The sequence below is a fragment of the Papio anubis genome, chromosome 17, assembly GCF_008728515.1.
Source record: "Papio anubis isolate 15944 chromosome 17, Panubis1.0, whole genome shotgun sequence".
Taxonomy (NCBI): Eukaryota; Metazoa; Chordata; class Mammalia; order Primates; family Cercopithecidae; genus Papio; species Papio anubis.
Genome location: NC_044992.1, coordinates 67,186,894 through 67,213,784, shown reverse-complemented (window position 1 = coordinate 67,213,784; position 26,891 = coordinate 67,186,894). Strand labels below are relative to the sequence as shown.

At 59.2% G+C, this 26,891-nt stretch overlaps 2 protein-coding genes across 6 annotated transcripts in view; one reads left to right on the top strand and one right to left on the bottom strand.

The window, feature by feature from the left end:
- RECQL5 (RecQ like helicase 5) overlaps positions 1–1,632 on the top strand; it is a 40,855-nt gene extending 39,223 nt beyond the window's left edge. For 3 of the 5 annotated variants that reach the window (XM_021927976.2, XM_003913437.5, XM_009191246.4), the window contains exons 17-20: positions 39–129; positions 345–569; positions 806–875; positions 973–1,632. In XM_021927976.2, coding sequence (XP_021783668.2) covers positions 39–129; positions 345–569; positions 806–875; positions 973–1,073 — 487 coding nt within the window. In that variant the 3' untranslated portion in view covers positions 1,074–1,632. Of the gene's footprint in view, positions 1–38; positions 130–344; positions 570–805; positions 876–972 lie in introns of those variants that run through there. The other 2 variants (XR_002517788.2, XR_002517789.2) reach the window with 2 other exon arrangements.
- A 4-nt stretch (positions 1,633–1,636) lies between these two features.
- MYO15B (myosin XVB) overlaps positions 1,637–26,891 on the bottom strand; it is a 38,421-nt gene continuing 13,166 nt past the window's right edge. The window contains exons 16-65 of the mRNA XM_021927974.2: positions 25,832–25,957; positions 24,799–24,876; positions 24,448–24,563; positions 24,316–24,361; positions 24,081–24,205; positions 22,146–22,263; positions 21,733–21,890; positions 18,846–18,939; positions 18,145–18,204; positions 17,467–17,524; positions 17,109–17,239; positions 16,228–16,323; positions 15,912–16,147; positions 15,650–15,828; positions 15,345–15,417; positions 14,800–14,961; positions 14,477–14,577; positions 14,311–14,387; positions 14,118–14,199; positions 13,823–13,921; positions 13,566–13,663; positions 13,277–13,474; positions 13,015–13,093; positions 12,732–12,851; positions 12,386–12,647; positions 12,210–12,297; positions 11,877–12,096; positions 11,199–11,311; positions 10,936–10,995; positions 9,580–9,655; positions 9,322–9,440; positions 8,995–9,113; positions 8,774–8,915; positions 8,445–8,556; positions 8,166–8,335; positions 7,611–7,762; positions 7,385–7,448; positions 7,224–7,293; positions 6,714–6,790; positions 4,649–4,722; positions 4,442–4,557; positions 4,237–4,331; positions 4,042–4,119; positions 3,850–3,946; positions 3,573–3,718; positions 3,252–3,367; positions 2,824–2,957; positions 2,508–2,641; positions 2,257–2,397; positions 1,637–2,078 (exon numbers count right to left, since the gene is read on the bottom strand). Coding sequence (XP_021783666.2) covers positions 2,001–2,078; positions 2,257–2,397; positions 2,508–2,641; positions 2,824–2,957; positions 3,252–3,367; positions 3,573–3,718; positions 3,850–3,946; positions 4,042–4,119; positions 4,237–4,331; positions 4,442–4,557; positions 4,649–4,722; positions 6,714–6,790; positions 7,224–7,293; positions 7,385–7,448; positions 7,611–7,762; positions 8,166–8,335; positions 8,445–8,556; positions 8,774–8,915; positions 8,995–9,113; positions 9,322–9,440; positions 9,580–9,655; positions 10,936–10,995; positions 11,199–11,311; positions 11,877–12,096; positions 12,210–12,297; positions 12,386–12,647; positions 12,732–12,851; positions 13,015–13,093; positions 13,277–13,474; positions 13,566–13,663; positions 13,823–13,921; positions 14,118–14,199; positions 14,311–14,387; positions 14,477–14,577; positions 14,800–14,961; positions 15,345–15,417; positions 15,650–15,828; positions 15,912–16,147; positions 16,228–16,323; positions 17,109–17,239; positions 17,467–17,524; positions 18,145–18,204; positions 18,846–18,939; positions 21,733–21,890; positions 22,146–22,263; positions 24,081–24,205; positions 24,316–24,361; positions 24,448–24,563; positions 24,799–24,876; positions 25,832–25,957 — 5,763 coding nt within the window. The 3' untranslated portion in view covers positions 1,637–2,000. The remainder of the gene's footprint in view (positions 2,079–2,256; positions 2,398–2,507; positions 2,642–2,823; positions 2,958–3,251; positions 3,368–3,572; positions 3,719–3,849; positions 3,947–4,041; positions 4,120–4,236; positions 4,332–4,441; positions 4,558–4,648; positions 4,723–6,713; positions 6,791–7,223; positions 7,294–7,384; positions 7,449–7,610; positions 7,763–8,165; positions 8,336–8,444; positions 8,557–8,773; positions 8,916–8,994; positions 9,114–9,321; positions 9,441–9,579; positions 9,656–10,935; positions 10,996–11,198; positions 11,312–11,876; positions 12,097–12,209; positions 12,298–12,385; positions 12,648–12,731; positions 12,852–13,014; positions 13,094–13,276; positions 13,475–13,565; positions 13,664–13,822; positions 13,922–14,117; positions 14,200–14,310; positions 14,388–14,476; positions 14,578–14,799; positions 14,962–15,344; positions 15,418–15,649; positions 15,829–15,911; positions 16,148–16,227; positions 16,324–17,108; positions 17,240–17,466; positions 17,525–18,144; positions 18,205–18,845; positions 18,940–21,732; positions 21,891–22,145; positions 22,264–24,080; positions 24,206–24,315; positions 24,362–24,447; positions 24,564–24,798; positions 24,877–25,831; positions 25,958–26,891) is intronic.

The window sequence follows — 26,891 nt, the reverse complement described above, 5'->3', positions numbered from 1 at the left end:
GGACCCAGAGCTGTGATGCCTGCTCTTCCCTCCACCAGCACCTGCCTGCCCAGAGATCAGGGCACCCCTGAAGTCCAGCCCACCCCTGCAAAGGACACATGGAAGGGCAAGCGGCCTCCATCCCAGCAGGTGCCAGCAGGGATGAGGCCGTTGGGAAGGAGAGAAGGGCTGTGGGCGAGGCCAGGAGCTGTTGTGCCCTGGTCAAGGGGTCAGGGAATATCAGCGCTTCTTTCCACACCCGGTGGCAGATGGGCTGGGCTGGTGTGGGGGCCTAGTCTTTGGAGGAGGGGAGCAGGTCAGTGGAAGGGAACTCAGGAGTGACCCTCTGCTGTGGCCCTTCTCAGGAGAACCCAGAGAGCCAGCCTCAGAAGAGACTGCGCCCCTCAGCCAAGCCCTCCGTCTTAGCCGAGGTCAAGGGCAGCGTCTTGGCCAGCGATCAGGGCACCTTGAATCCCACAGCTCAAGACCCCTGTCAGCTCTCAGCTCCTGGCATCTCCTTGAAGGAGGCTGCAAATGTTGTGGTCAAGTGCCTGACCCCTTTCTACAAGGAGGGCAAGTTTGCTTCCAAGGTAGGGGGAGTGGGTGGGCTCTGCCTTCTCCCAGGCCTGGGGTATGTGGGTGTCGTGGGGGCACGAGGCAGGGAGTGTGAGCCCCAGAACACGGTGGGCCAGAGCAGGCCAGGCCAGGGCCAGTCCCGCACCCGCCCTCCCTGGGGCCTGCCTTGCCTTCGGGTCGTGACTGTGGGTCGCTCTGGGGGTCAGGGCAGGGTCCTGCTCTCTGCTTCTCTTCTGCCTCTCCCTTCCAGGAGGTGTTTAAAGGCTTCGCCCGCCACCTCTCACACTTGCTGACTCAGAAGACCTCTCCTGGAAGGAGCGGTGAGCGCTGCCATTGCCAGGGCCAGGAGGCAGTTGGGAGGGTGGTCTACAGGGAGGAGGCTGACACTCGCGTCATGCCCCCACCCTGAATCTGTAGTGAAAGAAGAGGCCCAGAACCTCATCAGGCACTTCTTCCATGGCCGGGCTCGGTGTGAGAGTGAAGCTGACTGGCACGGCCTGTGTGACCCCCAGAGATGACCAGCTGGTGGCTGGGCAAGGCCCGCGTCCTCCACCAGATTCTAGCCTGGGCCAGCCTGGGCTTCGCCTGCTTTTGAGTCCTTCTCCCTTCCAACCATACTTGGCTTTGGGGATGACCCCAGACACCCCCTGAATCCAGGTCAGAGGTCAGCCCACCTTTCTTTCTGCTTGCAAAGCCTATAGACCCTTCTCAGAGCCTCCCTGCCTCTCCTGGCCCTCATGGCTGGGTTTTCTAGGACACATGTCCGGGACAGAAGGTGGAGGGTGGTGGAGCTGCTGCCAGAAGAAGGTGAAGGAAGAGTGGCCCCTCCCCGAGTTTTAAGTCAGGACAAGGCCCACCTGTCCAAGGTATTGGGACCTATTCAGGGGAACCTCAGGTCCTCCACCCACTCCCCATCCATTACGATGCCAGCTTCCAGCCTTGCCCGGGTCAGAGCTGTGGCAGAGAAAAGGCAGCCAGGCCCCGTTTCTGCTCGGCTCCTGCTCAGGAAGGCCAGGCCGGACGAGGTGTTTGGGAGAGGAATAAAGTCGTGTGGTGGCGCATGCACTCGTGCACACAGCCCTTTTCTCCGGGGAGTTTTATTTCCTCAGCAGCTGTTTCTCCCATGCCTGGGATTGTGCTAATGTGGGGCCTGGGCGGAACCTGGGGCTGGTGGGCGTCTCCCTCAGACTGGGCAACCTCAGATTCCCCAGGCGAGTTCCTGCAGCCCTCTTTGGGCCCAGGCCGTCCTGGAGGGGCTCTGGCTGTTTTCTTTGCCTGTTGGTGACGTGATAGCAGCCCCTGCCTCATGGCCTGCATGTGGGCCGGCTGGGCTGTGCTGTGGCAGGTTCTGGAACAGTGATCTGATAGCATCCAAGGCAGACCATCTGGGTGAGACTTGGGCCAGGGGAGGCCTCACCCTCGTCTCTCCCTGGCCTACACTCCTCTCAGTTGACGCTGGGCCACTCAGTGCAAGAGGCACTGCTGTCTATCAGGAAGACAGTGGTGTATAGCAGCTCCTGGGCCTGCCCAGAGAAAGGCCTGTTACAAGAGGGCTCCCCAACCAGCCTCTCGCCTCTGCCCCGGCCCACAGCACTCCGGAGCAGTGGGCATCGGCCTGGGCCTGGGCTCCCACTGCATGCCATGCCGGGGCGAGGCCCTCACATCCACCTTTTCAAGGTGGCCAGAGGCCTGGCCACTTACCTGTGGCAGCTCAAACCAGATGGTCTGGGGGTTGTCAGCTGAGCCATAGTTGAGTTCCAGGCCAGGGGGCCCCTTCTCCTCCAGTGGGCTTAGCAGGTGGAGCCGCTGCAGGCTCTTCAGGGCAATGCGACAGTACAGATTCTGGGGGCAGCAGAGAGCAGGGCTGGTCTCGTCTCCAGGGAGGGGTCACTGTGGGTGATGGAATGGCCCAAGGGTCCCTCGGCCAGAGCTGGGGCAAGAGCCCTGCCCACCTGGGAGCTGGGGTCCATGAGGATGAGATGCTGGCGGTTGAGCCCCAGGAGAGCGGGTCCCGACAGGGCCTGCATGCTCACTCTCAGTGCTACGTAGACGGTATAGCCGAAGAGGGGCAGCTGGCTCACGGCCTCTGCGGGTGGAGAGGGCGCAGGCAGGAATTCTGACTGCTAGGGCCCTGGAACCTGTGCTGCTTGGCCCCTCAGGTCAGCTGAGAGGGACAGGGCAGGTGCAGACCCCTCCTCGCCCCTCTACCTGCATTCCTTCCCTCTTGGCCTCCAGCCCCCACCCCAGCGGTCCCAGCCCCAGACCCACCAATGAAGCTGATCTGTGCTTCCTGGGGGCTGTGTCCTCCCAGCTGTCTCAGCTCCTGACCCATCAGGTTCTTGATGGAGGCCATGTTCACCTGCCGTTGCAGCTGCTGTGGCACATAAGCTAGCAGGTCCTGCCTAGGATGCGGGGCCGGGGTCAGTTTGGCCCCTGACCACCTGGTACAGGGCTGGGCATACAGCATGTGCCAAATAACTGAACCAGTGCCTATTGTGGGCAAGACTAGGGATCCATACACGTAAATGAGGTGAGGGCCCTGAACCAGAGGAGCTCACGGTGGGGTGAAGAGGACAGAAGTCCACCAGGCCCCGCTGCTCTGGGCCAGTCCAGTTAGGGCCAGGAAGGGTACCAGTCAAATGGCCTTGACCTTGGAGAAGGGGAGGGGCTTAGGGGCGGGAGGTGCCCCCACTCACTCTGAGGGAGTGTTCCTGTTGGCCTTGCTGAGGTGCTGCAGGGCGGCCAGCCTGGCGAGCTGCGCGTCCGCCTTGGCGCTGACCGGCAGCTTCCCCTGGAGGTAGTCCCGCAGCACCTGTGCGGGGAGCATGGTGAGGAGAGCAGAGGTGGCCCAAAGCCCCCATCAGTTGGTGGCTCTAGGGGCTCAAGCCTAGTTTTGCCACCGTCACCCCCCAGCCACCACAGACCCACACCCTTGTGGGGAGGGGGGCTTGGAAGTCGCCCAGGCAGGAAGCCGCGCCCTCAAACTGCAGCAGCAGCTCGGAGGCAGGCAGGCTGACCTGGCTGTAGTGGGTGCTGATGTAGATGGAGTTATCGAAGTGCAGTGGGGTCTCCCAGCCGAGCCGCCGGCTGTGCAGGCTCACGTCCTGGTCCACTGCCACGCTGTTGAGGTATTCAGCAGGCCGTAGGGGCCGCACCAGCTTGCCTGCATGGGGACCCTAGGTCCACCGCTGCTCAGACCACGCACACCCCACCCTGCCACCCCAGCAGAAACCAAACCACCTCACCCCCGGGCGGGGGAGGGGCCCCACAGTGAGGCTCCGTCCCCAAGCTCACCCTTCTCTTTGATGAGGAAGAGGGTGAATTCCTGCACTTCCTGAGGCTCTGTGATGCCCATTTGCTGGCACAGCTCCTCCTGCACTTCTGCTGCCACCTGGGCATGTGGACAGGCTGTGATGAGGGGGAGGGACGCTGGAGGGCCCAGAACTGATGCCCAAGGCTGCCTCCCTTGGTGGCCCCCAAGCTCACCGTGAAAGTATGGATATTCGTCCTATAATCCACACCTCCTGGCAGGTGAATAAGAAGCAGGCGAGTGGCTTGTCCTTTCTGCCAAGGCAGGTTGCAGGGTCAGTCAGCCAGTGGTCAGTCGGCCAGTGGTCTCCTGTGGGGGACACCCCCCCAACCCCAGGGTGTCCCACAATGCCCATCCGCCACCCCCAGTACCAGGAAAGCCTTCATTTCACCCGGTGGGAGCATCCACCGGCGCCCCCCATATTTGACTGTGCGCTGGAGGTGCTCCTGGCTGCTCCGGGCCAGCTCTGCAGAGGAGCCAGGCTGGGGTTATGAGGTGGCCAGGTCTCCCCAAGCCCTCCAAGTTCCCAGTCCTAGAAACCCCTGCCCCCCCTCCATCTCCCCCTCCCACGGGCACCTTGGCTGGGGCCTGAATCCTGCAGGAACTTGGTCAGGTAGGGCATCAGCCTGGTCGACGGAGAGAAGCAGCCTGTGAGAAGGCTGAGGAAGCTCCAGCCTCGAGTGCAGTGTTCCCTGCAGGGCAGAGAGCTCGGGCTTCAGGCTGGCCAGGCCACAGTGCCCAGCTGCCCCCAGAAGCCTCTCCACCCCACCGGTCCCCACTCACAGCCGGGGGTGTCCCGTGACCTGCTTGATAACCTGGCAGTAAATCTCATCCCTCAGCTTCTCCTCCTGGCACAGCTGCGGGGATAGGAAGGGCAGGTGGGGTGAGGGATGGGAGTGGTGAGCCTGGGGTCTGAAGCTCTGGAGAAATCCTACTAGGCCATGGGCGGGGGCTGGGTCAAGATGTCTCCCTCAGCTTAAGAGCATCACTGCACTGGCTACTCAGTCACTTTCTTCGCTGCTTCCCTGTCTCCCTCTGCCACGCAGGCTGGAACGCGATGGCGTGATCTCGGCTCACTGCAATCTGTTTCCCAGGTTCAAGCAATTCCCCTGCCTCAGCCTCCCGAGTACTATAGGCGTGCCACCACACCTGGCTAATTTTTGTATTTTTAGCAGAGATGGGGTTTCACTATGTTGGCCAGGTTTAATCTCTGACTTCAGATGATCCGCCCATCTTGGCCTCCAAAGTGCTGGGGTTACAGGTGTGGGCCTCCGTGCCCGGTCTTTTCATATATTTATTTTATTTTTTGAGACAATCTTGCTCTGTCGCCCAGGCTGGAGTGCAGTGGTGCCATCTCGGCTCACTGCAGTCCCCACCCTCCTGGGTTCAAGCGATTCTCCTGCCTCAACCTTCTGAGTACTACAGGAGTGCTCCACCACGCCCAGCTAATTTTTGTGTTTTTAGTAGAGATGGGGTTTCACCATGTTGGCCAGGTTGGTCTAGAACTACCTCAGGTGATGCACCCACCTCGGCCTCCCAGAGTGCTGGGATTACAGGCGTGAGCCACATGTCTGGCCCCTGCTTCTCTGATCTCTTAGTCATCTCTGCTGGCTTCACCTTAACTCCTTGACCTCTGAGCGGTGCCATGCCCTTGAACCTCTCTCTGTCTGCCCCTCTCCCTGTGGCCTCAGCTGCTCCCATCTGATGAGGTGCCTGCCTCCAGCCTTCTCCCTTGAACCCCAGACTCCTCCACTGGGAAGTCTGGGATTTCAGATCTCACGTGTTCAAAACAGATTCCTCCACCAGCCAAGACCTGCTCCTTGAAGACAGTAGTTGTCCTCCTTCCCGTAGCCCACATGCGATTGGTCAGCACACTCTGCTGGCTCTGAATCTTCTGCTTCTCCCTTGCTGCCAGCACCATCCCTCACCTGGGACCACTGAGATAACTTCCTTTTGCTTTTAAACTTAGACCCCCAGAATCCCAAACAACAGCCGAGTGACCGACCCTGTGAAATGTAAGCCGAGTCTCTCTCCAGAATCCTCTTGGTGGTTTCCCATCTTTCCAAAAATCAGAAGCCAATGATAGCTACAAGGCCTGTGTTGGCCTGGACCCACCGTCTGCTCCCCATCCTCATCCTCTGTTCTCCGTGCTGCTCACTAGGCTCAGCCACACTGGCCTTGCTGGTGTGTGATGATGCCGAGGCTTCCCACCACATCTGAACTGTTGCCTGCCCTTCTGTGTCACCCTGTGCTCACTCCTTCCCTCCCTGTAGGAAGGCTGCCACAAAGCCTTCTCCACTGCAGCAGCCCCTTCCCTGCATTCTTTTTTTTTTTTTTTTTTGAGTCTCGCTCTGTCACCCAGGCTGGAGTGCAGTGGCCGGATCTCAGCTCACTGCAAGCTCCGCCTCCCGGGTTTATGCCATTCTCCTGCCTCAGCCTCCTGAGTAGCTGGGACTACAGGCGCCCGACACCTCGCCCGGCTAGTTTTTTGTATTTTTTTAGTAGAGACGAGGTTTCACCAGGTTAGCCAGGATGGTCTCGATCTCCTGACCTCGTGATCCGCCCGTCTCGGCCTCCCAAAGTGCTGGGATTACAGGCTTGAGCCACCGTGCCCGGCCTTCCCTGCATTCTTACTCTCCAGTGACCTCTCACGCCCAGACACCTAAGTTATCGTAAGCACTGCAGAGACTTAGCCTGCTGGCTTCACAGCCACACCCCCTGCATGCAGTGGGTGTTCAGTAAATAGTTTGGAATGATTTGAAGGACAGTGACCAAGGGAAGGGGATCTCCTTCAAGCCCAGACAGGAGGACAGGCACAGGCGCTGGGCGTCACACAGCCCAGGCTTACCTTTAGCAGTTCATAGAGCAGATCCATCTCATCCTTGCCCCGGGGCTTGGACTGGTCACCCATAAACCGCATCAGGGCTGCAGGCAGGATAAGAAACAGGGCACACAGCTGGGGCTGTGCTGGGGCTGGCCCCGGCTCATGCTGTTGCTGTGCAGGGCCTTCACCTGCCATCTGATGCGTCACTCTCAAAATGCATGGATGCCAGCCAGGGCAGCTGGTTGCAGCTTGACTCATGGGGAGACTGAGGCTCCTGGGTACCCAAGGCCCCACACAGCACATAGCATCCTCTGGACCCATGGACTGCCTTCCAACCCCAGACTCCACACAACCCACAACCCTTGGGTGGGAGTAGTAGGCGGTGAGGGCCCTGGAGTCCAGGAGCCACCAGTGAGCTTCCCGGAGTTGGCAGACTGGGATGGAGCCAGGCAGAGCTCAAGGAGATAAAGGGACCAGACACCCAGGTCCATGGCACTGCAGACATGGGGACCCAGGATGCCCATGGCCACTCACCCAGGAAGCTGGCCACAGCCAGCTTGTTCACGTCATCACTGAGGCTGAGGAGCGACTCCTGAATGGGAGCCTGTGGCCAAAGACAGGAGGCTGTGGGTCTGGGGGCTGCGGGGGTCAGAGGGCAGATCCATGGGCCAGATACCTCCCTGCCTCTCCCTCACCTTGGTGTACTGCACCAGGCTATCTGTGTCCTTCCCTGTAGCACCTCCATCTGTCTGGCCCGGCCTGTGGGGGGCAGGGGGAGACAGCCCAGCTTGTTTGGCCCTCCTGCCCTCATCCCAGCCAGCCAGGCTGGGCTAAGAGCACAGCCTAGTGGTTCAGAGCAGGGCACGTTCTGTTGGGAAGACTGAGGATAGACAGGCACAGGGGTCGGCCTGGTGCACTCACAAGGCCTGGGACTTCCGGAAGTAACGCAGGGCGAATTCCTGCATGGTGTAGTTGTGGGAGTCGGTGGACAGAGAGGCATAGGACACAGAGGAGGGCAGGCTGGTGGCCTCCGAGTCGTCACTGTGTGCCTGGCTCCAAGGGTGGGCAGGGCGCTGGGAGCACAAGAAACCTGGTGCCACCTGAGTGTCCAGTGCCCTGTCCCAGGGGTCCTGCCCCAGCCCCATCCCTCCCCAGCCAGACACCAAAGGAGCAAGACCGGAAGCCAGGAAAGTGAAGAGCTGTTTATTAAGCATCTGCTAGGGCAGCATTGAACTAAGTGCCACACGGGACCCAAGAGCAGCGCCCAGCCCCGCCCTGCCCTGCCCTGCCTGCAAGGAGTGCACAGTCTTGCTGGAGAGACAAGGCGAGCCATCAGGAGGGGGCAGAGGGGCAGCCACAGGAGACGGACAGCAGGGTGGTCCCACTGCATGGCAGCCTTGGGAGCGGTCAAACCCCTTTCCTTCCTCAGTCTCAGGCAGGCCTTGCCTGTGGTTCTCCTTCTGCCATCTTCCTCACCTCTGAGGCCCTGTCCCACCGAGCCAGCCCTAGTTCCCCGTTGGACAGCTGACCCTTGTGCCAGCCACTCCTCTGCTCCTTGGAGAAGGAAAAGTCGGGAGCGGCAGCCGGCTGCACTATGTCCGCAGGAAAGAGTCCGGAACGGCCCCCGGCAGAGCCAAACTGCCAGCCTGGAAGGCACCCAGGGATGTGGCTCACCCGCCGGACCCTCCGCCCCTAGGCAGCCTCTGCCAAGTGGATGCCCTCCCTGTGTGAGCCCCTGCTGGCCTGTGGCGATACCTGGCTCCAGGGTGGCCACCGGCAGCAGCTTGATGAGGTCCCCACGGTGGAAGCTGAGGAGGCTGCAGTTGTCAGTGATGTAGCTGCGCAGGGCGATGACATAGCCAGAGTCCTGCGGGCAAGCGGGTGAGGGCCTGGAGCAGGGAGCCTGCCTGCGCCTCCCTGTCCTGTCTTCCCACCTGCTCCCCTGCTGGCCTCCCCCTCCACCTAGCACCCCAGACTTCCAGGGATTTAGCCCAAACTCCCAGCCCCTGCCCCCAGACGGACGGGGAGATGCAGCATTGGTGAGGGCTGCCCGCCTGGCCTCCCAACCCTCACCCCACACTTGCCTTCTTAAGCTCACTGAGGAACAGCTTAACCAGCGCCTCGATGGCCCTTGCCCGGGCTGTGTGCAACACCAGCTGCTCGCTCTTCAACGACAGCTGCAGGGTGGAGCTGCCCCGGCACTCCACACCCAGCACCTCTGCGAAGCTGCGCAGGGGCCGGGCATGAGCTGGGGTCACCTTGCCACCTGCCCCCACCTCTAGCCCAGGGTCGTGGGCCAGCATACCTGTATGAGCAGAGAATCTTCAGCTGGTGTGGGCGGAGGCTGGAGGCTTGGGTCACCTTGAGCAGTCGCAGCCCGCGGTGGGACACGGCTAGCAGCTGCACGTCGCTGCCACTCTCACCCTACAGGAAGGTGGTGGGTCTCAGGCAGGCTCCTGGGTCCTGCTACTGCCCAAGATGCCCTGGAGCTGCCCAGGGCCGGTGGCTGGGCTTTGTCCTTCCCCTGGCGCCTGCCCCCCAGCTCTCCTGCTTGTGGAGGGTCTGTGCCCATGCACCCCAGGATCCAGGCTGGGGGCCTGGCATCCCAACTCCCTACCCCAGCGCCACTGACCGAGACAGGAAAGAAGCGGGAGAAGTAATTGGCCCAGTTGTCCCGAGCAGCCACCACGATGCGCTTCTTGACGCCGTCTTCAGTGGTGGTGAGAGAATCCAGGTCCACCTCCAAGTCTCCTGTGGGCAGGAAGGACCCAGGCTGTCCTCTGCTCACACAGAGGAGGCTCTAGAGTTTGCTCCCATGCTGCTCCCTCCTTCAGGGCAGGCGCAGCCCCCAGCACTCAAGCTCCCAACTCCACGGTGCCTGGACCCATACCCAGCAGGTCTTTCATTTTCCGTCGCTCATCCTGGGAAATCCGGATACAGGACTCGGAGAAGGTGTCCCGCAGGATCTGGGGGCAGAGCTAGGTAGTCACCACTGGGTCCTGAGACAGAGCCCACCCCCAGAGCAGCCAGCAACATGCATGAAGGAAAAGCTGGGGAGGTTGATGGAGGGCGCCCTGGCCCCCGTGGCCTGTATGCTAAGCAGAAGGCCTAGGTGGGGCAGGGAGGGACAGAGGGCTTGGGCCACCTCCATTCACACGTCTCACATGTCCCCTCCCCTGCAACTGCCAGCCTTCCCTTTTCACCCACTGCCCAGAGACCCCATGGTAACTGCCCCTGGGTCAGCCCAGATATATGATTGTTCGGGGCAGGGGGCGGCTGCTACTGCAGAATCTGGGGGAACAGAGGCTCACTCCTGGGAGCGTTCAGAGGTGGCAAAGTCACAACTATTTATTAAGTACCTATTGCATGCTAGAGCCTGTGTTGTGCACTGTACACACTTTATTTTTAATCTTTATCTATAAAACTAGGTGAATAGCCGGGCGCGGTGGCTCAAGCCTGTAATCCTAGCACTTTGGGAGGCCGAGACGGGCGGATCACGAGGTCAGGAGATCGAGACCATCCTGGCTAACACGGTGAAACCCCCTCTCTACTAAAAAATACAAAAAACTAGCCGGGTGAGGTGGCGGGCGCCTGTAGTCCCAGCTACTCGGGAGGCTGAGGCAGGAGAATGGCATGAACCCGGGAAGCGGAGCTTGCAGTGAGCTGAGATCCGGCCACTGCACTCCAACCTGGGCGACAGAGCGAGACTCCGTCTCAAAAAAAAAAAAAAAAAAAAAAAAAACTAGGTGAATAATGGTCCCTACTTCTTCTTCTTCTTGTTGTTGAGACACAGTCTCGCTCTGTCACCCAGGCTGGAGTACAGTGGCACAATCTCGGTTCACTACAACCTCTGTCTCCCGGGTTCAAGCAATTCTCCTGCCTCAGCCTCCCAAGTAGCTGGGATTACAGGTGTGCCCCACCATGACTAATTTTTGTATTTTTAGTAGAGACAGAGTTTCACCATGTTGGCCAGGCTGGTACCGAACTCCTGACCTCGTGATCCACCTGCCCTGGCCTCCCAAAGTGCTGGGATTACAGGCGTGAGCATCGCACCTGGCCATGGTCCCTACTTTTTAGGGATGTTGTGAAGATTCAATGAAGGCAGGGCTGGGCACACAGAAGTGGCCCCTAGTGCTGGCTGCCAACATGCCCTACATGGTGTTAACCTGGCCCAGCCATTAGACAAAGAGCACCAGGGATGCTGTCTGTACAGATGTCTCAGGCTGGCAGGTGGGCCAGCTCTCACCTGCTCACAGAGCAGCCGCAGGTAGTAGGGATGGCTCAAGTTCTCCCGTGGGTAGAACACCTGGAGGAGGGCACAGAAGGACAAAGATCGGTGGGTCTGGTGCCTCTGCCTAGCCAGCCTCTGCCCTCCCAGGCCTGGAAAATCAGCCTTGAGATGGTGGGCTGTGGGGAGGGGATGCTGGGGTTCCAGACTGGGACACACAAAGCCTGCCGCCTCCCTGCCAGCCCAAAGAGGCCAGGCCAAGGCCCCACCCTCATGCCCACCTCCTTGCGTAGGAACAACTTCCAGGGCTTGCCAGTGTAGGAGAAGCACACGCTGCCAGAGGGCGCGAGTAGCTGGGTGGAAACGCCCTGGTCCTCCATGGGCTGTGTCAAGCCTGGCAGGGAGGAAGGGGTGAGGAGCCTCAGCGAGGGGCTTCAGAGCCAGAGTGATGGGGGCACGGGAGGGAAGACCTTTGTCCCCAAGAACCCGCCAAGGGCCCAGCTCTCTCAACCTCCAGCTGCCTTACTCCTTCCACGGCACCATCTCCTGCCTCCATTTCTGGCCCTAAACTTTCTCTGGAGTCCCTGAGACTCGTGGGCCCTCTATGACCACGTCAGCCAGGACCACTAACTTCCTCACAGAGCTGTCGGGTATGTGTCAGGGATAACACCCTGTGTGTGATACCACTGACTCCTCCACAGAGCCGTCAGGTATGCGTCAAGGACAACACCCTGTGTGTGACAGCCTCTCAATGACAGCCTCAAAGATGCCCAGGCCCTGCCCTGGGTGGGAACACGGAAGCTGGGACTCCTCAGCTACATATGGCTCCAAAGTCCAGAAGCCCGAACAGCTGGCCTCAGCCACACCAAAATGCCTTCAACCCTGGGCACCAAGAGTCTGTGCGAACCCTGCCTCTGCCCCAGTGAAGCCCACGGCGCAGGGGAAGTGTGGTTCCTTACAACGACGCTCGGCTGAAAGGGTCCCTGGTTCCTCGGGCAGAGGCAGTGGTGGCGCTGGTGGAGGTGGGGGTGTCTGGGCAGTGGGCAGCTTCTGGCCAAACAGGTCCAGAAGGGGCCCCTGCTTTTCCTTGATGGAGCTAGAGGGCCCAAGCTGCAGTGGGGTCTTGGGTCGAGGAGCCACAGCTGGTGGGGGGCCCTTTCCTGGGCTGGAGGACAGCATCTGGGGGTATATAGAGAAAGCACACGGGCTGATTCACAGCACAAGGCCAAGTTCACCCAGTGAACTTGGGCTCCCCAGTGCACACTCTCGGGGGGACAGGTTGGGGTGCTCACCGGCGGGGACGAGTGGGCACCGTTGATACCAAGCTTGGCCAGAGCCTCGTCCTTGGGGTCAATTTTCTTCAGGAAAGTTTTGGGAGGCCTCGTGGGAGAAGTGAGAGGTCACTAAGTTCATAGGGTGATTCCCCGAGGAGCAGGACAGCCCTGGCCACCTCCCCCTGGGGGCCTACCTGGATGGCTGCACAGGCACAGGCACGGGGCCCGGGCGGCTCTGGTACATGCGGATGATGTTGCCAATTTCCCTGCTGGGTTGTGGCCGCTTGGGCTTGGGGTCTGAGCTGCGCACCACGATCCCCATGCCTTGGGCTGGCCCTTGGCCACCGCCCTTGGCCGCTGTCTCCTTGACTGGCTCAGCCTCAGCCTCTTTTGCAGCTTTGGCCCCACCTTGCTTCAATGGCTTCTTCATGATGGGGGGAGGAGGAGGGGACGGCACTGACCAGGAAAACAGGAAAGACCGTCAAACCAAACGCTGTGCAGAGCCACAGGAGCCCCAGGCCCTGCCCAGCTCCCCACAACCTGCTCTTGTTTCCACTTCTTGCTCCTCCTGCTCCTCCTCCTCCTCCTCCTGCGCCTCCCCCTGGGGGATCTGGACCTTGGCGGGAGGCTTCACCGCCCTCACTGTGATCTGCGGCTGTCCTGCAAGTGTCCAGATGGCCTTCAAAGTTACCACACTAGCCCAGCTGGGCTCCTGGATGGGCCGCACCAACTCCGGGGAGCAGAGCACACCTCACCCTCCCTGGCCCAGGCTAGGGGCACTGGCCGTGTTTCTACAGGGGCCTGCCGCCCCAAGTGCCCTCACCCATCTTCTGGAAATAGTTCCGTTTCTGCTGGAAGCTCTTGGGCCGACAGGGCCTGTCTTCAGCCTCCTCGGAGGTCTCCTGGCAGGAGCAGAAGTGAGTGGCAGCTCAGCCAGCCTGGATGCCACACTCGCCACACCCCTCGGGTCCCCAGTCCTGGGCCAGCAGCCTCTTCCCTGCACTTGCCTACTCACCCTGCCCATGTCCCCTGCCCCTGCAGCCCCCACCCCACACCCCTTCCTGAGGACACGGTCACCTCCTCACCCTCAGGCAGCCACCCTCTGATTCCAGGTCATGCTGTGGCTTCTCCAGGGGTGTGGGGGGCTTCCTGGGCTTGGAGGCGATGGCTGAGGGTGAGGCCTGGGACGCCGCCTCGGAGGCCCGAGCCTGCCGCTGCCGCTGCTGCTGCTGCGTCTGCTGCTCCAGGGACAGGGTCATGGCCTGAGCTGTCATCTGCTGGGCCTGAAGCAGGAGGAGCAGCCGGTTCAGACCCTCATCCCCGAGCCATAGACCTCCTTCCACCAGGTAGCCCCAGGGCCCTGCCAGCACTCACCAGGATCAGTGCCTGCTGGTTGATGAAGTTCTGCTGCTGGATGGCCAGCTGCCCTGCGTCCAGGCTGGGAAGTGGCGGCTGCGGCGGCACCACCACGGCTGTGAGGGCGGCAGGCGGCCAGAGCGGTGGGCACCATGGCCAAAAGCTCTCCGCCCACTGTGCACTCGGGACTCCTAGCAGGACCCTCCCTCCTCCAGTCCCAGAGCTGGTGACTGCTCTCCTGAGAAGGGACTCTGGTGCCCCCAGCCCAGCCTTACCTGGCATGGCAGGGACTGTGCCCATTGCTGGCATCATGGGCATGGGTGCAGGGACCATGCCTGGCTGGTATCCAGGCATCTGAATCATTCCTGGGTACACTGAGGGAACACGCCCACCCCGTCAGTCCCTGCCTGGACCCACATGCCACCTCCCTCCAGCCCCAGGCACAGAGAAGAGCATCAGGCACCAGGGAGCTGGCCAGGGCACCGATCGCCATTGCCAGAGAGGTCCCAGGCCATGCCTGCCATGCTGCCGGGCCCGGAGGCCCTGGGTGAGGAATCGGCCCTCACTCACCCATGGGGTAACCCTGCTGCGTGGGCCCAACGGCGCCCCCTCCCTTCATGCGGCTGCTCAGAGCCCAGCTTTGTTCCAGATCCTGAAGGGACAATGGTCACAGGTCAGAGTCAGAGCCCTGAGAAAAATGGAAGGGGCAGCAGAGACCCTGGGGGGTTGGGGCAGGGGTATGCAGGGGCTGTGCTGGACTCACACTGAGGCCGGAGGACATCACTGGCTGGAAGATCTGGTCCAGGAAGCCGTCCAGGCTCCCTGATCTCTGGACCTCCCCTGTGGGGCAGGGAGAGGGTTGGTGCCACGGCCTGGGGCATGGGGCTTCCCATGCTCTGCCAATCTCCATGTGCCCACTCCAGCCTTACCTGTGTGGTCCCTGCTGGGCAGCGTTGGGGCTGGACCTGGAGGGGGTCCTGGGGGCAGTGAGGGGGCCTGGATGCCAGGGGCAAGGGGAATGGCCTCGGTTCTGCAGGAAACAGGATCTAGTTAAGGGGGTGGCCAAAGCTGAGGATCACCCAGGCTGGGGCAAGAGGTAGGAGCTCCTGTGGGGGTCGCCCCATGGTTGGGAGGAGGCTGGGTGGGAGGGCTGGGCCTGTGGCAGCTCCTATAAACCCCTGGGTGTGGCAGGGTGGCTGTGGGGTTCCCCAGCAGGAGCAGGCCAGGGAGAGGGGTGCTGGGTGGCACTTACGAGCCAAGAGGAGTGATGGGGTAGCTGTGGGGAGCAGCTGGGTCCCCCAGGTCCTCAGTCTGGCTGATTAGGTCCAGCACAAAGTCGCAGCCAGCCAAGTCCTGCCATGTGTCCCTGGAATGCAGTGACACGGACCAGCCCCGGGGAGGCACCTCCAGGCCTCTGGGTGGGAGGGGAGCAGTCAGTGAGGCAGGCGGCCATCCAGAAGGGGCAAGGACCACAAGGCGGAGGACTGGGGAAGGGAGGGTGGCCCTGGAACCACCTGGTCCGGGACCCAGGTTGTCTCGGCAGCGGGGACTACTCCTCACCTCACGGCCCTCCATTTCCACAAGGGCTCCAGTGTGGGCATTTATTTTCTGATCTACTGAGTTAGAATCTGGGCCATGGGAGCTCCCATGCCCCTCATTTCTAATCTGCTCCTGGCTCCCCATCGCCATCTGCAGTCTGGCCCCTGCCCACCCCAGGGCACCTCCCCTCCCTGCCCCCGAGACTGGGGGCACAATGATCACTTTGGCCACACTGTCCCCCATCCCCGGTCGCCATACCTGCTCTGCAGGATCCACCCAGCCAGCTGCTCCCCGGTGGTCCAGGACTCCACCTCGGCTGAGTAGCACTCCTCTATAGGGGCGCGGGGGTCGGGGACAAGAGTGAGGGACAGCAGGGTCCACCCTGACAGGAAGGGGCTGCTGTCCCCATGAGGGTTTCAAAAGCAGGACAGAGGGGAGAGAGAACAGGGTCACTGAGGACAGGGCAGCAGGAAGGCTGGGGCAGGAAGGGGTTCCGGGGAGGGCAAAGGGGTAGGGCTGGCCCCACTTCAGGCCTGGGAGGCGTCAGCCGAGGCAGCCCTCACCGCTGAAGGTGAACACGTCCAGCGCCATGCGGCCCCGCCGCCATCCGGCCATCCACTCCAGCTGGGTTGGAGGGTGGGCCCGAGTGGCCCCTGGGGCCAACTGCGACTGCTCCAAGGCCCCCAGCAGCTTGTGCTGGCACAGCGCTGCCATGCCCCTGGGGGCCTGGTCAGACACGAACCTGCAGGGCAGGCACAGGCTGCAGTGGAGGCAGGGTGATCCAGCGACCCCACCTGCCAGGTCCCCACCTTCCAGGCCCCTTACTTGAGCAGCGGCTTCTGCAGGACAGGCAGTGGGGGGAAGGCGCTGAGCAGAACAGCCATGAGGGCCCAGCCCCGCTGGCTCTGCTGTTCGTCTGGGTTCTGCCATAGCTGGGCCACCAGCTGGCTGAAGAGCTCATTCCGCAGCCCTGGCTGGCACTGCCCCTGCCGCACCAGGTATGTGCCCATGGTCTGCCTCTGCCAGGACTCTAGGGATCCATCCCCCAGGAGCCGCAGCATCTGCCGACATAGCTGGGTAAGGACAAGACGTACAGGGCTCCCAGGCGCCCATCCTGTCCCTTCTCCAATGTGTCACTCACCACTTTGTTGATGTCCAGGGCATGCTGAGGGTTCTCTCCGTCCAGCTGGGTTAGGGGCTTCACCAGTGGCTGCCCTGGCCTGGGCAGGGATGGCTCCTGCAAGGAAGGAGGGCTAGTCCACGCTCACCAGCTGTCAGACAGACCCAGGGGAGCCCCACCGGAGCAGGCACTTCGGGAGAGGCAGAGGGCTGGACAGAAATGCATCTTAATGCTGTTTTTTTTTTTTTTTTTTTCTTTTGAGGGAAGAGTCTTGCTCTGTCACCCAGGCTGGAGTGCAGTGGCACAATCTCAGCTCACTGCAGCCTCCACCTCCCAGGTTCAAGTGATTCTCCTGTCTCAGCCTCCTGAGTAGCTGGGATTACAGGCACCTGCCATCATGCCCAGCTAATTTTTGTACTTTTAGTAGAGACTGGGTTTCACCATGTTGGCCAGGCTGGTCTCGAACTCCTGACCTCAGGTGATCCACCCACCTCGGCCTCCCAAAGTGCTGGGATTACAAGCATGAGCCACCATGCCCGGACTGTATGTACAGTTTTGAATCCTGCATTTGTATTTACTGCTGAAGTCTGGACAGTTTCCCTTGTCAATAAACATCGTTAAGGTCATGACTTCAAAAGCAGGGCACTACTGCAGGTACAACAAAGGTGTGGCATTGTGGATCTAAATAACTTCTCCCATCCAATAACACTGATAACACTCTATGGTGAGACATTTACATTCAACGGTTATTTTCAGAGCAATTCAGCGCTATTCACAGCCCTAAAGGCTGGGGAGGGAGGAGGGAAATAGCTGAAAGCAGGGGGAAAAACGCAGCTTCTGCCAGGCAGGTGCTAACTCAGAATGGTGAGGCTAGTGGGAAGAGCTTAGGCCTGGGCACCTACCTGAAAGCCGATGGAGACGAAGCTGGAGAAAGGGAACCGGTCAATGTCTGGTGGGAGAGTCAGGCTGGGCCGGGCAGGAACCTCAGGGGGCAGGCACTCTGTGATGCTCCCAGCCAGGGCATCCTGATGGCCTGGGAACAAGCACCGGGAGGCAGCCCAGGAACACCCAGGTGTGGTACCTGGCCCTGGGACCACCTCCACCCCTCCCCACGAGCCATCAGCCCCTGTCCACTGGGACCCAAGCAGTGAGCTTAGCAGAGCCTGGAGCATCAGAGGGAGGAACCACAAGGGACAGACACATCCCACGGTAAAGGGACTGGAGAAGGGGTCCTAACAAGAGGACGCCAACAAGACTTACCTTCTGCCGTCTTCAGCATGACGGCCAGCTCAGCCGGAATCTCCAAGCGCCCCAGCTCCTGGCAGAGGGGACCCATTTACCCAGGATCCACAGGAGGGGCCTAGGGACCAGTGTCCATCCCCACACCCTTACCCCCAAGATTATAAACATCCCCTCCAGAGACCAGGTATTTTTTTTTTTTTAATTTGAGACAGGGTCTCTGTCACCCAGGCTAGAGTGCAGTGGTGCGATCACGGCTCACTGCAGCCTTGACTTCCGAGGCTCAAGCTCAAGCGACCCTCCCGCCTCAGCCTCTTGAGTAGCTGAGACTACAGGCGTGTGCTACTGTGTCCAGCTGACTTTTACTGTTTTTGTAGAGATGTTACCCAGGCTGGTCTCAAATTCCTGGGCTCAAGCAATCCTCTCACCTCAGCCTCAAAGTGCTGGGATTACGGGTATGAGCCACCACACCCAGGCAAAGACCAAGGATTCTAACCCTGGACACTCAAACAAACAGAGCCCCAAGGACCCTCTGAGGGAAACCAAGAGCCAAGGGCACCCAGGTCCTCTTCTCAGGAGGTGCAATGTCTGGCCCTGAGGGACAGGACCCATAGTAGCACCCTGGCAGCCCTCTAAGCCATCCCAGTCTCAGCAGGTTCATAGTCCCACGTAGAACCCCCCACCTTCCAGGCCACCTACCATGCTTGGCACTCTCTCCAAGGCCCTTTCGCTGCTGTGCCAGCCCTGCCAGTGCCCAAGCTGTTGGAGGAGATGTGGAAAGAGCTGATGCCTCCCATGTGAGTCACCTGGGGGCACCTCCCCAGCTCTGAAGTTCAGCTGTCCCCTCCTGCCCCTGGGAGGCTCTCAGCAAAGGAGCGAGAACAGATCAGGAGGGGTCAGCTACCCCTGGCCCTCCAGGGCCCTCACCAGCCTTAGCGCTGTGGGCGTCCGTGCCCATCTGCCAGGGCACCGGGAAGAGGGCAGGAAGAAGGGAAGAAATGGTCCCAGGGGACAAAGTCCAGGCAGGGAGGGGTCAGAGAGGGGGTAGCACGTGGGCATTGACCTTTGAGCTGCTTTATAGACCTTAGATGAGAGTTATCAGGCAAAAGAGGGGAGCGGAAGGGGCCCAGGGGAAGCCTGGAGGGGATGGGAACCCTAGGCAAGAGGGAAGAGCCAGGCCCTGGGGAGAGTGGGCAGGAATGGAAGAAGACAGCACCTTCCAAAGGCCCCAGCCTAACCCGGCCGGAGGGAAAAGGGATGAGTTCAAGGAGCACTGTGTCCAAAGCCACAGTCCTTGAGATGCTGGGCTGAGAGGGTCGATGCTGCTGGGATTTGGCCAGTTCGGCCAGCTCAGGCAGCCTGGCTTCTACCCTGAGCTGCCCCCCGCCAAGCCCCTGTACCTGCAGTCTCTGCCGCCTCCGGAGCAGGGGCTGGGCCACCAGCAGCATGGTGTTCAGCTGTCCCAGAGCTGCCCGCCGCCGGAGGCACCGCTTCCTGGAGGCCGGGAGAGGGTGGGGGCAAAATGAAGAGTCCAAACTTATGCTTCCTGCCTGGCATTGGAATCCCCTAAGCCTGGACATTCATGTAAAAACTGACTTTGGACTAGAGAAGCCCTGGATGCTTCACAGAAACAACAGGAAAAGAATAGGATACTTCAAAAGAAGAGCAAGGGTCGGGTGCAGTGGCTCATGCCTGTAATCGCAGCACTTTGGGAGGCCAAGGCGAGTGGATCACTTGAGGTCAGGAGTTCAAGACCAGCCTGGCCAACATGGCAAAACCCTGTCTCTACTAAAAATACAAAAATTACAGCACACCTGTAATCCCAGCTCCTCAGGAGGCTGAGGCATGAGAATTGCTTGAACCTGGGAGGCAGAGATTCAAGTGAGCCTAGATTGCGCCATTGTGCTCCAGGCTGGGTGACAGAGCAAGACTCAGTCAGGAAGGAATGAAGGAAGGGAGGAAGGGAGGGAGAAAGAAAGAGAGAAAAGGAAGAAAGGAAGAAAGAAAAGGAAGAAAGGAAGAAAGAAAGAAAGAAAGAAAGAGGAAGAAAGAGAAAGAAAAGAGAAAAAGAAAGAGAAAGAGAAAGAGAAAGAAAGAAGAAAGAGAGAAAGAAAGAACAAGGAAGAAAGTGGCCGGGCGCGGTGGCTCAAGCCTGTAATCCCAGCACTTTGGGAGGCCGAGACGGGCGGATCACGAGGTCAGGAGATCGAGACCATCCTGGCTAACACGGTGAAACCCCGTCTCTACTAAGAAATACAAAAAATAGCCGGGCGAGGTGGTGGGCGCCTATAGTCCCAGCTACTCGGGAGGCTGAGGCCGGAGAATGGCGTGAACCCGGGAGGCGGAGCTTGCAGTGAGCTGAGATCCGGCAAATCCACCCCAAACACAAAAACAGGGGGAAAAGCGGAAAAAACCAACCTAAAAAAAAAAAAAAAAAAAAAAGAAAGAGGAAGAAAGAGAAAGAAAAGAAAAGAGAAAAAGAAAGAGAAAGAGAGAAAGACAGAAAAAAGGAAGGAAGGAAAGAGAGAGAGAGGAGGAGGGAGGAGAGAGGGAGGGAAGGAGGAGAACAAGTAAATTGAGAGGCTGTTTAGCCTGAGGGATTAAGATCTGACTCTGACTCTGGGCCTAGACTACCTGGGTTCAGATCAGTTCCCCGTATGCACACTGACCAAAAAAAAAAAAAAAAAAAAAATTTCCCTTAGCTTGGCATGGTAGCTCATGCCTGTAATCTCAGCACTGTAGGAGGCTGAGGAAGGAGAATTGCTTGAGACTAGGAGTTCAAGACCAGCCTGGGCAACATAGCAAGACCTCATCTTTACAAAAAATATTTTTAAAATTAGCCAGGCATGATGGTGTGTCCTTGTAGTTCTAGCTACTTGGGAGGCTGAGGTAGGAGCTATGACTGGGTCACTGCTCTTTAGCCTGGGTGACAGAGCCAGACCCTGTCTTGTAAAAAAAAAAAAAGAAGCAGAACTTATTAAAAAGTAACATCGGCCGGGCACGGTGGCTCACGCCTGTAATTCCAGCACTTTGGGAGGCCGAGGCGGGCGGATCACAAGGTCAGGAGATCGAGACCACGGTGAAACCCCATCTCTACTAAAAATACAAAAAATTAGCTGGGCGCAGTGGTGGGCGCCTGTAGTCCCAGCTGCTTGGGAGGCTGAGGCAGGAGAATGGCAGGAACCCGGGAGGCGGAGCTTGCAGTGAGCCGAGATCGCGCCACTGCACTCCAGCCAGGGGGACAGAGCGAGACTCCGTCTCAAAAAAAAAAAAAAAAAAAGTAACATCATTGGCCGGATGCAGTGTCTCATACCTGTATCACAACTGTAATCCCTGTACCTTGGGAGGCTGAAGTGGAAGGATCACTTGAGACCAGGAGCTAGAGACCAGCCTGGCCAACATGGTGAAACCCCGTCTCTACAAAAACACAAAAAAGGCCAGGCGTGGTGGCTCACGCCTATAATCCCAGCACTTTGGGAGACTGAGGTAGGCAGATCACAAGGTCAGGAGTTCGAGACCAGCCTGGCCAACATAGTGAAACTGTCTCTACTAAAAAATCTCAGCTACTTGAGAGGCTTGAACCCGGGAGGCAGAGGTTGCAGTGAGCTGAGATTGTGCCATTGCACTCCAGCCTGGGCAACAAGAGCAAAACTCCGTCTCAAAAAAAGAAAAAGAAAAGAAAAGAAAAGAAAAAAAGATTGTTCCCACAGTGTGGAAAACAGACTAGAAAAGAGAATGATCGGCTGGGCGCGGTGGCTCAAGCCTGTAATCCCAGCACTTTGGGGGGCCGAGATGGGCGGATCACGAGGTCAGGAGATCGAGACCATGCTGGCTAACACGGTGAAACCCCATCTCTACTAAAAAATACAAAAAATTAGCCGGGCGAGGTGGCGGGCGCCTGTGGTCCCAGCTACTCGGGAGGCTGAGGCGGGAGAATGGTGTGAACCCAGGAGGCGGAGCTTGCAGTGAGCTGAGATCCGGCCACTGCACTCCAGCCTGGGCGACAGAGTGAGACTCCGTCTCAAAAAAAAAAAAAGAAAAGAGAATGATAAAGGAGTCAGGACCATAGGTTCAGGTGGCCTCAGCAGGTAATAAGTTTCTCGTGACTGGGGTATTCAAGCAGAGGCTGCATGGGTATGGGGGGAATGCCCAAGGACAGTCACATGCCGATGGGGCAGGATGACTTGCCCTGAGGCACTATGTTTCCCCAACCTTGCCCCACCACCTGGAGGATGAGCCCACGGCCTCACCACACCCACTTCAGCCCTGGCTCCAATGCTTGCAGACCTGGCCTGGAACCCACGCATGCGAGCCTGCATCCGGGGCAGGACGCGCTGGCGGGAGATGCATGTGTGGAAGCTACGGTGCAAGTTGACCAGGGCCTGGGAGCGCTGCTGGTCCCGGAGCTCCTCCAGCTGCTGCCAGCCCTGCTCCTGCAGCAGGACCTGTGGGCAGAGGTGCAGGCTGTAGGCAGGAGCCAGGAGCCAGCCCTGCCTGCTCTCCTTCTCTGGTCTCAGCCTCTTCCCTTCCAGCCAAACCATTTGTTCTTCTGGGGTGCTGAGGCCAGCCTGGCACCCAGTCCTTCTGTCTCCCACCACTTGGATGGATCCCCAAATCCTGGGTTTGTCCCTTTGGGCCCAGACTGCATCTCTCCTTTCCCATTCATGCTGCCCTCTGCACACAGGGATACACACACCCACCTTGGTGGCTCCGAGGTGACAGAGAGGTGATTTGGCCCCCAGCACCTGGCTCAGGATGGTACCACACTTCTCCCGGTCAGAGAGGTCTTCCTGCCCTTCCGAGCCCAGGGCCTGGAACCTGCTCCAAGGATGAAGCTGAGGTCAGAATAGCCAGAACCTCCTTTTACACTTTTTTTTTTTTTTTGAGACAGAGTTTCGCTCTTGTTGTCCAGGCTGGAGTGCAATGGTGCAATCTCAGCTCACCACAACCTCCACCTCCCAGGTTCAAGTGATTCTCCTGCCTCAGCTTCCTGAGTAGCTGGGATTACTGGCATGCGCCACCATGCCCGGCTAATTTTGTATTTTTGGTAGAGATGGGGTTTCTCCATATTGGTCAGGCTGGTCTTGATCTCCCGACCTCAGGTGATCCGCCTGCCTCGGCCTCCCAAAGTTCCGGGATCACAGGCGTGAGCCAGCGCTCCCAGTCCTTTCACACTTGCTGTGCGACACCCTGAGCCCCTTGGTATTTATTCCATTTCTAGATCATTAAAAAATTTGGAAGTTGCCTGCTCTATGCCAGGTGCTCAGCTGGGCGCCGAGACACTGAAGTGAACTTGGGCAGGGAGGGCCTCTGTGCTGGAGCTCAGGGGGAAAACAGGTGAACACGGTGTGCCCAGGAGGCATGAGGGCTGGTTCTGGGCCACGGGAGCAACAGGAATGTGGTTCCCAAGGCCTTAGTCTCCTTGCCACCCAACACAGTGGGTCTCAAGACAAGTTTGTGGGAGGGAGGGAGGGGTGTGGGAGGGAGGGAGGGGTGTGGAAGGGAGGGAGGGGCATGGCAGGAAGGGGTGGGTGGGGGAGTGTTGAAGGACACTTCACAGGTCCAGATCGTGGTACCAGTTTGGCTCAATGGACACTCAGTAGTTAGTCCATACCAAGAAAGCACTCTGCAGGTTCTGGGGACACATGGGTGACAGTCTGTGGTCACGGGATGCCACAGTGCATCAGGGAATGGTACAGATCAGCAGACCTGGTCTGTGCTGGGTGGAGAGTTGTACCTCGAAGCTCCTCTCACCCAGCTTCCGGGCTCAGGGCTTCTTGTTGGAGGTGACAATTGCCGTAGCTGGTAGGTTTCCAGATGGCAGAGACTGAACATGCTCCGCCCTGGAGCTTCTCAGGATCTGACTCAAGGCTGGGCACACCCATCCCTACTGCCTGCCTTCAGCTCAGTCCCCCAACCAGGCCATCCCCATTGCCAAGGCCATCACAGGCTAAGGAGGTCCGCAGAGCCCCGGGGTGAAGCTGCTGCTCCTAGCAACCGCCACCTCCCTTCTGGGCAGCCACCAGCCCAGCTCGGCTGGACATCGGCGAGAAGTGACTCCACCTGCCCACTCTGTCCCTGTCCTTGGGGGAAACTCCAGCCCTTCAGAGGATTCCCAAGAGGTCATCCAGTCAATAGCCAAAGGCCAGATAGACAAACAACAAAACAATGTCACCAGCTTTTCTCGAGGTTTCTGAACTCCGGGAACAAAGCCGCCTCCGGGTTCCAGGCAGCTCCGTGTGCCACCCCGCCCCTCCTGCCCTTCTGAAAGGCTCTTTTCTCACTCCGTCCCCCCTCCCATCTCACTGCTTCAGCCTGCACTTCCTGGACAGCTGCCGTGGGTATTAGACTGTGAGCCCCGCCCAGGGCAGGTACTGCTCCCACCTCATCTCTGGTGCCCGGGGAATCAGCACAGGAAAGGTTTGCAGAGAGGAGGAGAAATGATGAATGGTCGAAGAGAGTGAGATGGAGAGAGAGAGAGAAAGAGGATGAGAGGACGAGGAGACAGAGGGAGGGTTGGGGGCTAGGCCCAGTCCTGGGCAGAGTGAGTCCATCTCCAATCGGAAGGACCCCCAGGGCTGCCGGTCACTCCCGGGGCCTCCTTGTCAGTCCTGCCCTGAGGTGCTGGGCCCCACCTGGCCAGGAAGGCCCCAAAGGGCACACGCACGGGGAAGTTGGCACTGCGGGTGCCCACGGCCTCCAGTATGGCTGCCTGGTGCAGTTGCTCTGTCACATGTCCCACGTCAAAGAGGCCTGGAAGCTGTGGCCACAAGACAGAGCCAAAGACAGCTGGAGTCAAGGGGCCTGGAGCTGTGCGGAGGGAGGTGCAGGGCGGGGGAGGGTCCCGAGGCCAGTTGCTGGGGAGCTCACCTTTCCAGGGTTAGGGTTGAGGCATTGGATGAAATAGACATGGCTCCTGATGAGGGAAAGGGGGGTCACTTGGGCACAGACCAGTGCCCCATATAACTCCCTGGGGTCTGGTGTGGCTGCCGCTGTTCTCACCTGCCCAGCCGGGCTATGAGGTCCCCCAGGGCCTGCTGGAAGCGAGAGGCCAGCGTGGGTCTGCCTCGCCCTCCCCTGGACTGGGGCTCTGCCTCCTGGAACAGGCTGCCCACCAGCTGTGGGGGTGAAGAGCTGAGCCAGCTGGCTGCTGGGGCCTGCCCATCCACCCTGCAGCCCAGGAGAGCCAGAATGGGCCAGCCCTCAGCATCCAGACCCTGGCAAGCTCAGCCCATGGCCCAAGGTGCCACAGACTTGAGGGCCAACCCTTGGGCAAGAGCACCCAGGGGGAAAAAGACAGAATTAGGGGAAAAAGTATGGAGCAGGTGGGGGCCTGGAAGGGCAGATGGGCACCTGGAGCTGGCTCTGGCCAAGCATCTCCACCACGGCAGGGTCCAGCTGATCCCGGTTTCTGTTTAAAAACTTGTGAACCTACAAGAGACCATGCAGGCGGGGAGGGAAGCGGAGAAAGAGAGGGGAGCAGGAACCAAGGAGGGGAGGCTGGGTATGGAGGAGAAGAATCTACCCTCTCCCCAAGTGACCTGAAAGGCGGCCTTGGTGATTTTCCAGTCCCTTAGCTAGCCATGGAATGTCACTGGACTTTCCATTCCACTCCACGGAAAGGTCCAGTCCCCAGCAATACCCCACTCTCCCCACTGGGGCTTTAACCTGTGCTAGTCAATAGCTTGACTAGACAAGAATGTTGCCTGCCTCTCCACGTTAAAGCTTTTTTGATTTACATTTTTCTAGCTTTCTTGAACTCCTTGTATTTCTTTTTTGGGGGGCAACTCCTGGGTAGTTTGTAGTTTTTCTTCTCCAAGTCAAGTGTGCCATCTCCTTCAGGGAGAACTGATTCTCCCTCCTGTCCTTCCCTTTATTCCAGCCCCCACTCCCCCATCCCCAGTGCCTCTCCTCCTGGGGTAGGCATGCGTGCAGCTTCTTGGTAGGCATAGAACTCAGAAGGGGGAAAGGAAGTTCATTCAGTGAGCACCTACCATGTGCCAGGCACCTGCCAGGCCATCTCCACATTAGTACATCTAACCCTCACAGCAATGCCAGAGCTTAGGTCTCCAAGCCCATTTCACAGGTGAGGAAATGGAGGCTGAGAAGGTGAAGTAAACTGCCAAGGTCATCAGGTCCCAGGCTTGTGCTCTGCCCACTTGTCTGGAGGGCCCCAAGGCTTCCACTCCCTGACCCCATTATTGTCACCTAGAACTCAGTAAACCATGCTCAGAACTGGGCAGGGCCCATGGCTCAGGCAGGGGCAGGTGTCCAAGCCTTGCAAGGGGCCTCCCCACACCCACTCCTCTCCGCTGTTGGGTGACTCAGCTTGGGAGGGGACACTGCCCTCGCTGATTCACCCTGGTCTGTCCCTGAGGCCAGGTACCTGGTAGGTGACAGTCCCTGCATAATGTTGCACGGTGAACACGGGCAGGGGCAGCCGGGGCTTGGCATAGCTGGGGTGGTCACCATGGTGATAGTGGCTCTTCTGGAGGAAGGTGTGGTCCGTGGCCTAGGAGAGGAGCCACGCGCTCCCTTCACGCCTCTGCACAAGCTGTCCTTGCCTGAATGGTGCCCTCTCCCGGTGAGCACGAGTACTGCCTACACTGACTATAAGGGCAGGTTTGGCTACCCTTATAGTAGCTTTGGAGGCTGAAGTGGTCGGATCGTTTGAAGTTAGGGGTGTGAGATCAGCCTGGGCAACATAGTGAGATCCCGTCTCTACAAAAAATTTAAAAATTGGGCCGGGCGCGGTGGCTCACGCCTGTAATCCCAGCACTTTGGGAGGCCGAGGCGGGCGGATCACGAGGTCAGGAGATCGAGACCATCCTGGCTAATACGGTGAAACCCCATCTCTACTAAAAAATACAAAAAGTTAGTCGAGCATGGTGGTGGGCGCCTGTGGTCCCAGCTACTCGGGAGGCTGAGGCAGGAGAATGGCACGAACCCGGGAGGCGGACGGAGCCTGCAGCGAGCCGAGATCGCGCGGCTGCACTCCAGCCTGGGCGACAGAGCTAGGCTCCACATCAAAAAAAAGAAAGAAAGAAAGAAAGAAATGGGGATGGGGGGCTTTAGTACAGTTTTAGCAATCATTCCTGGGAGAATAGTCCCAGAATCACACGTGTTTGTATTTATTTATTTAATTATTATTATTTTTTTAAGACGGAGTCTTGCTCTGTCGCCCAGGCTGGAGTGCAGTGGCTGATCTTGGCTCACTGCAAGCTCCGCCTCCCGGGTTCACGCCATTCTCCTGCCTCAGCCTCCGGAGTAGCTGGGACTACAGGCGCCCGCCACCGCGCCTGACGAATTTTTTGTATTTTTAGTAGAGACGGGGTTTCACCGTGGTCTCTTTTATCTCCTGACCTTGTGATCCACCCGCCTCGGCCTCCCACAGTGTTGGGATTACAGGCGTGAGCCACCGCGCCCGGCCTACATGTGCTTTTATT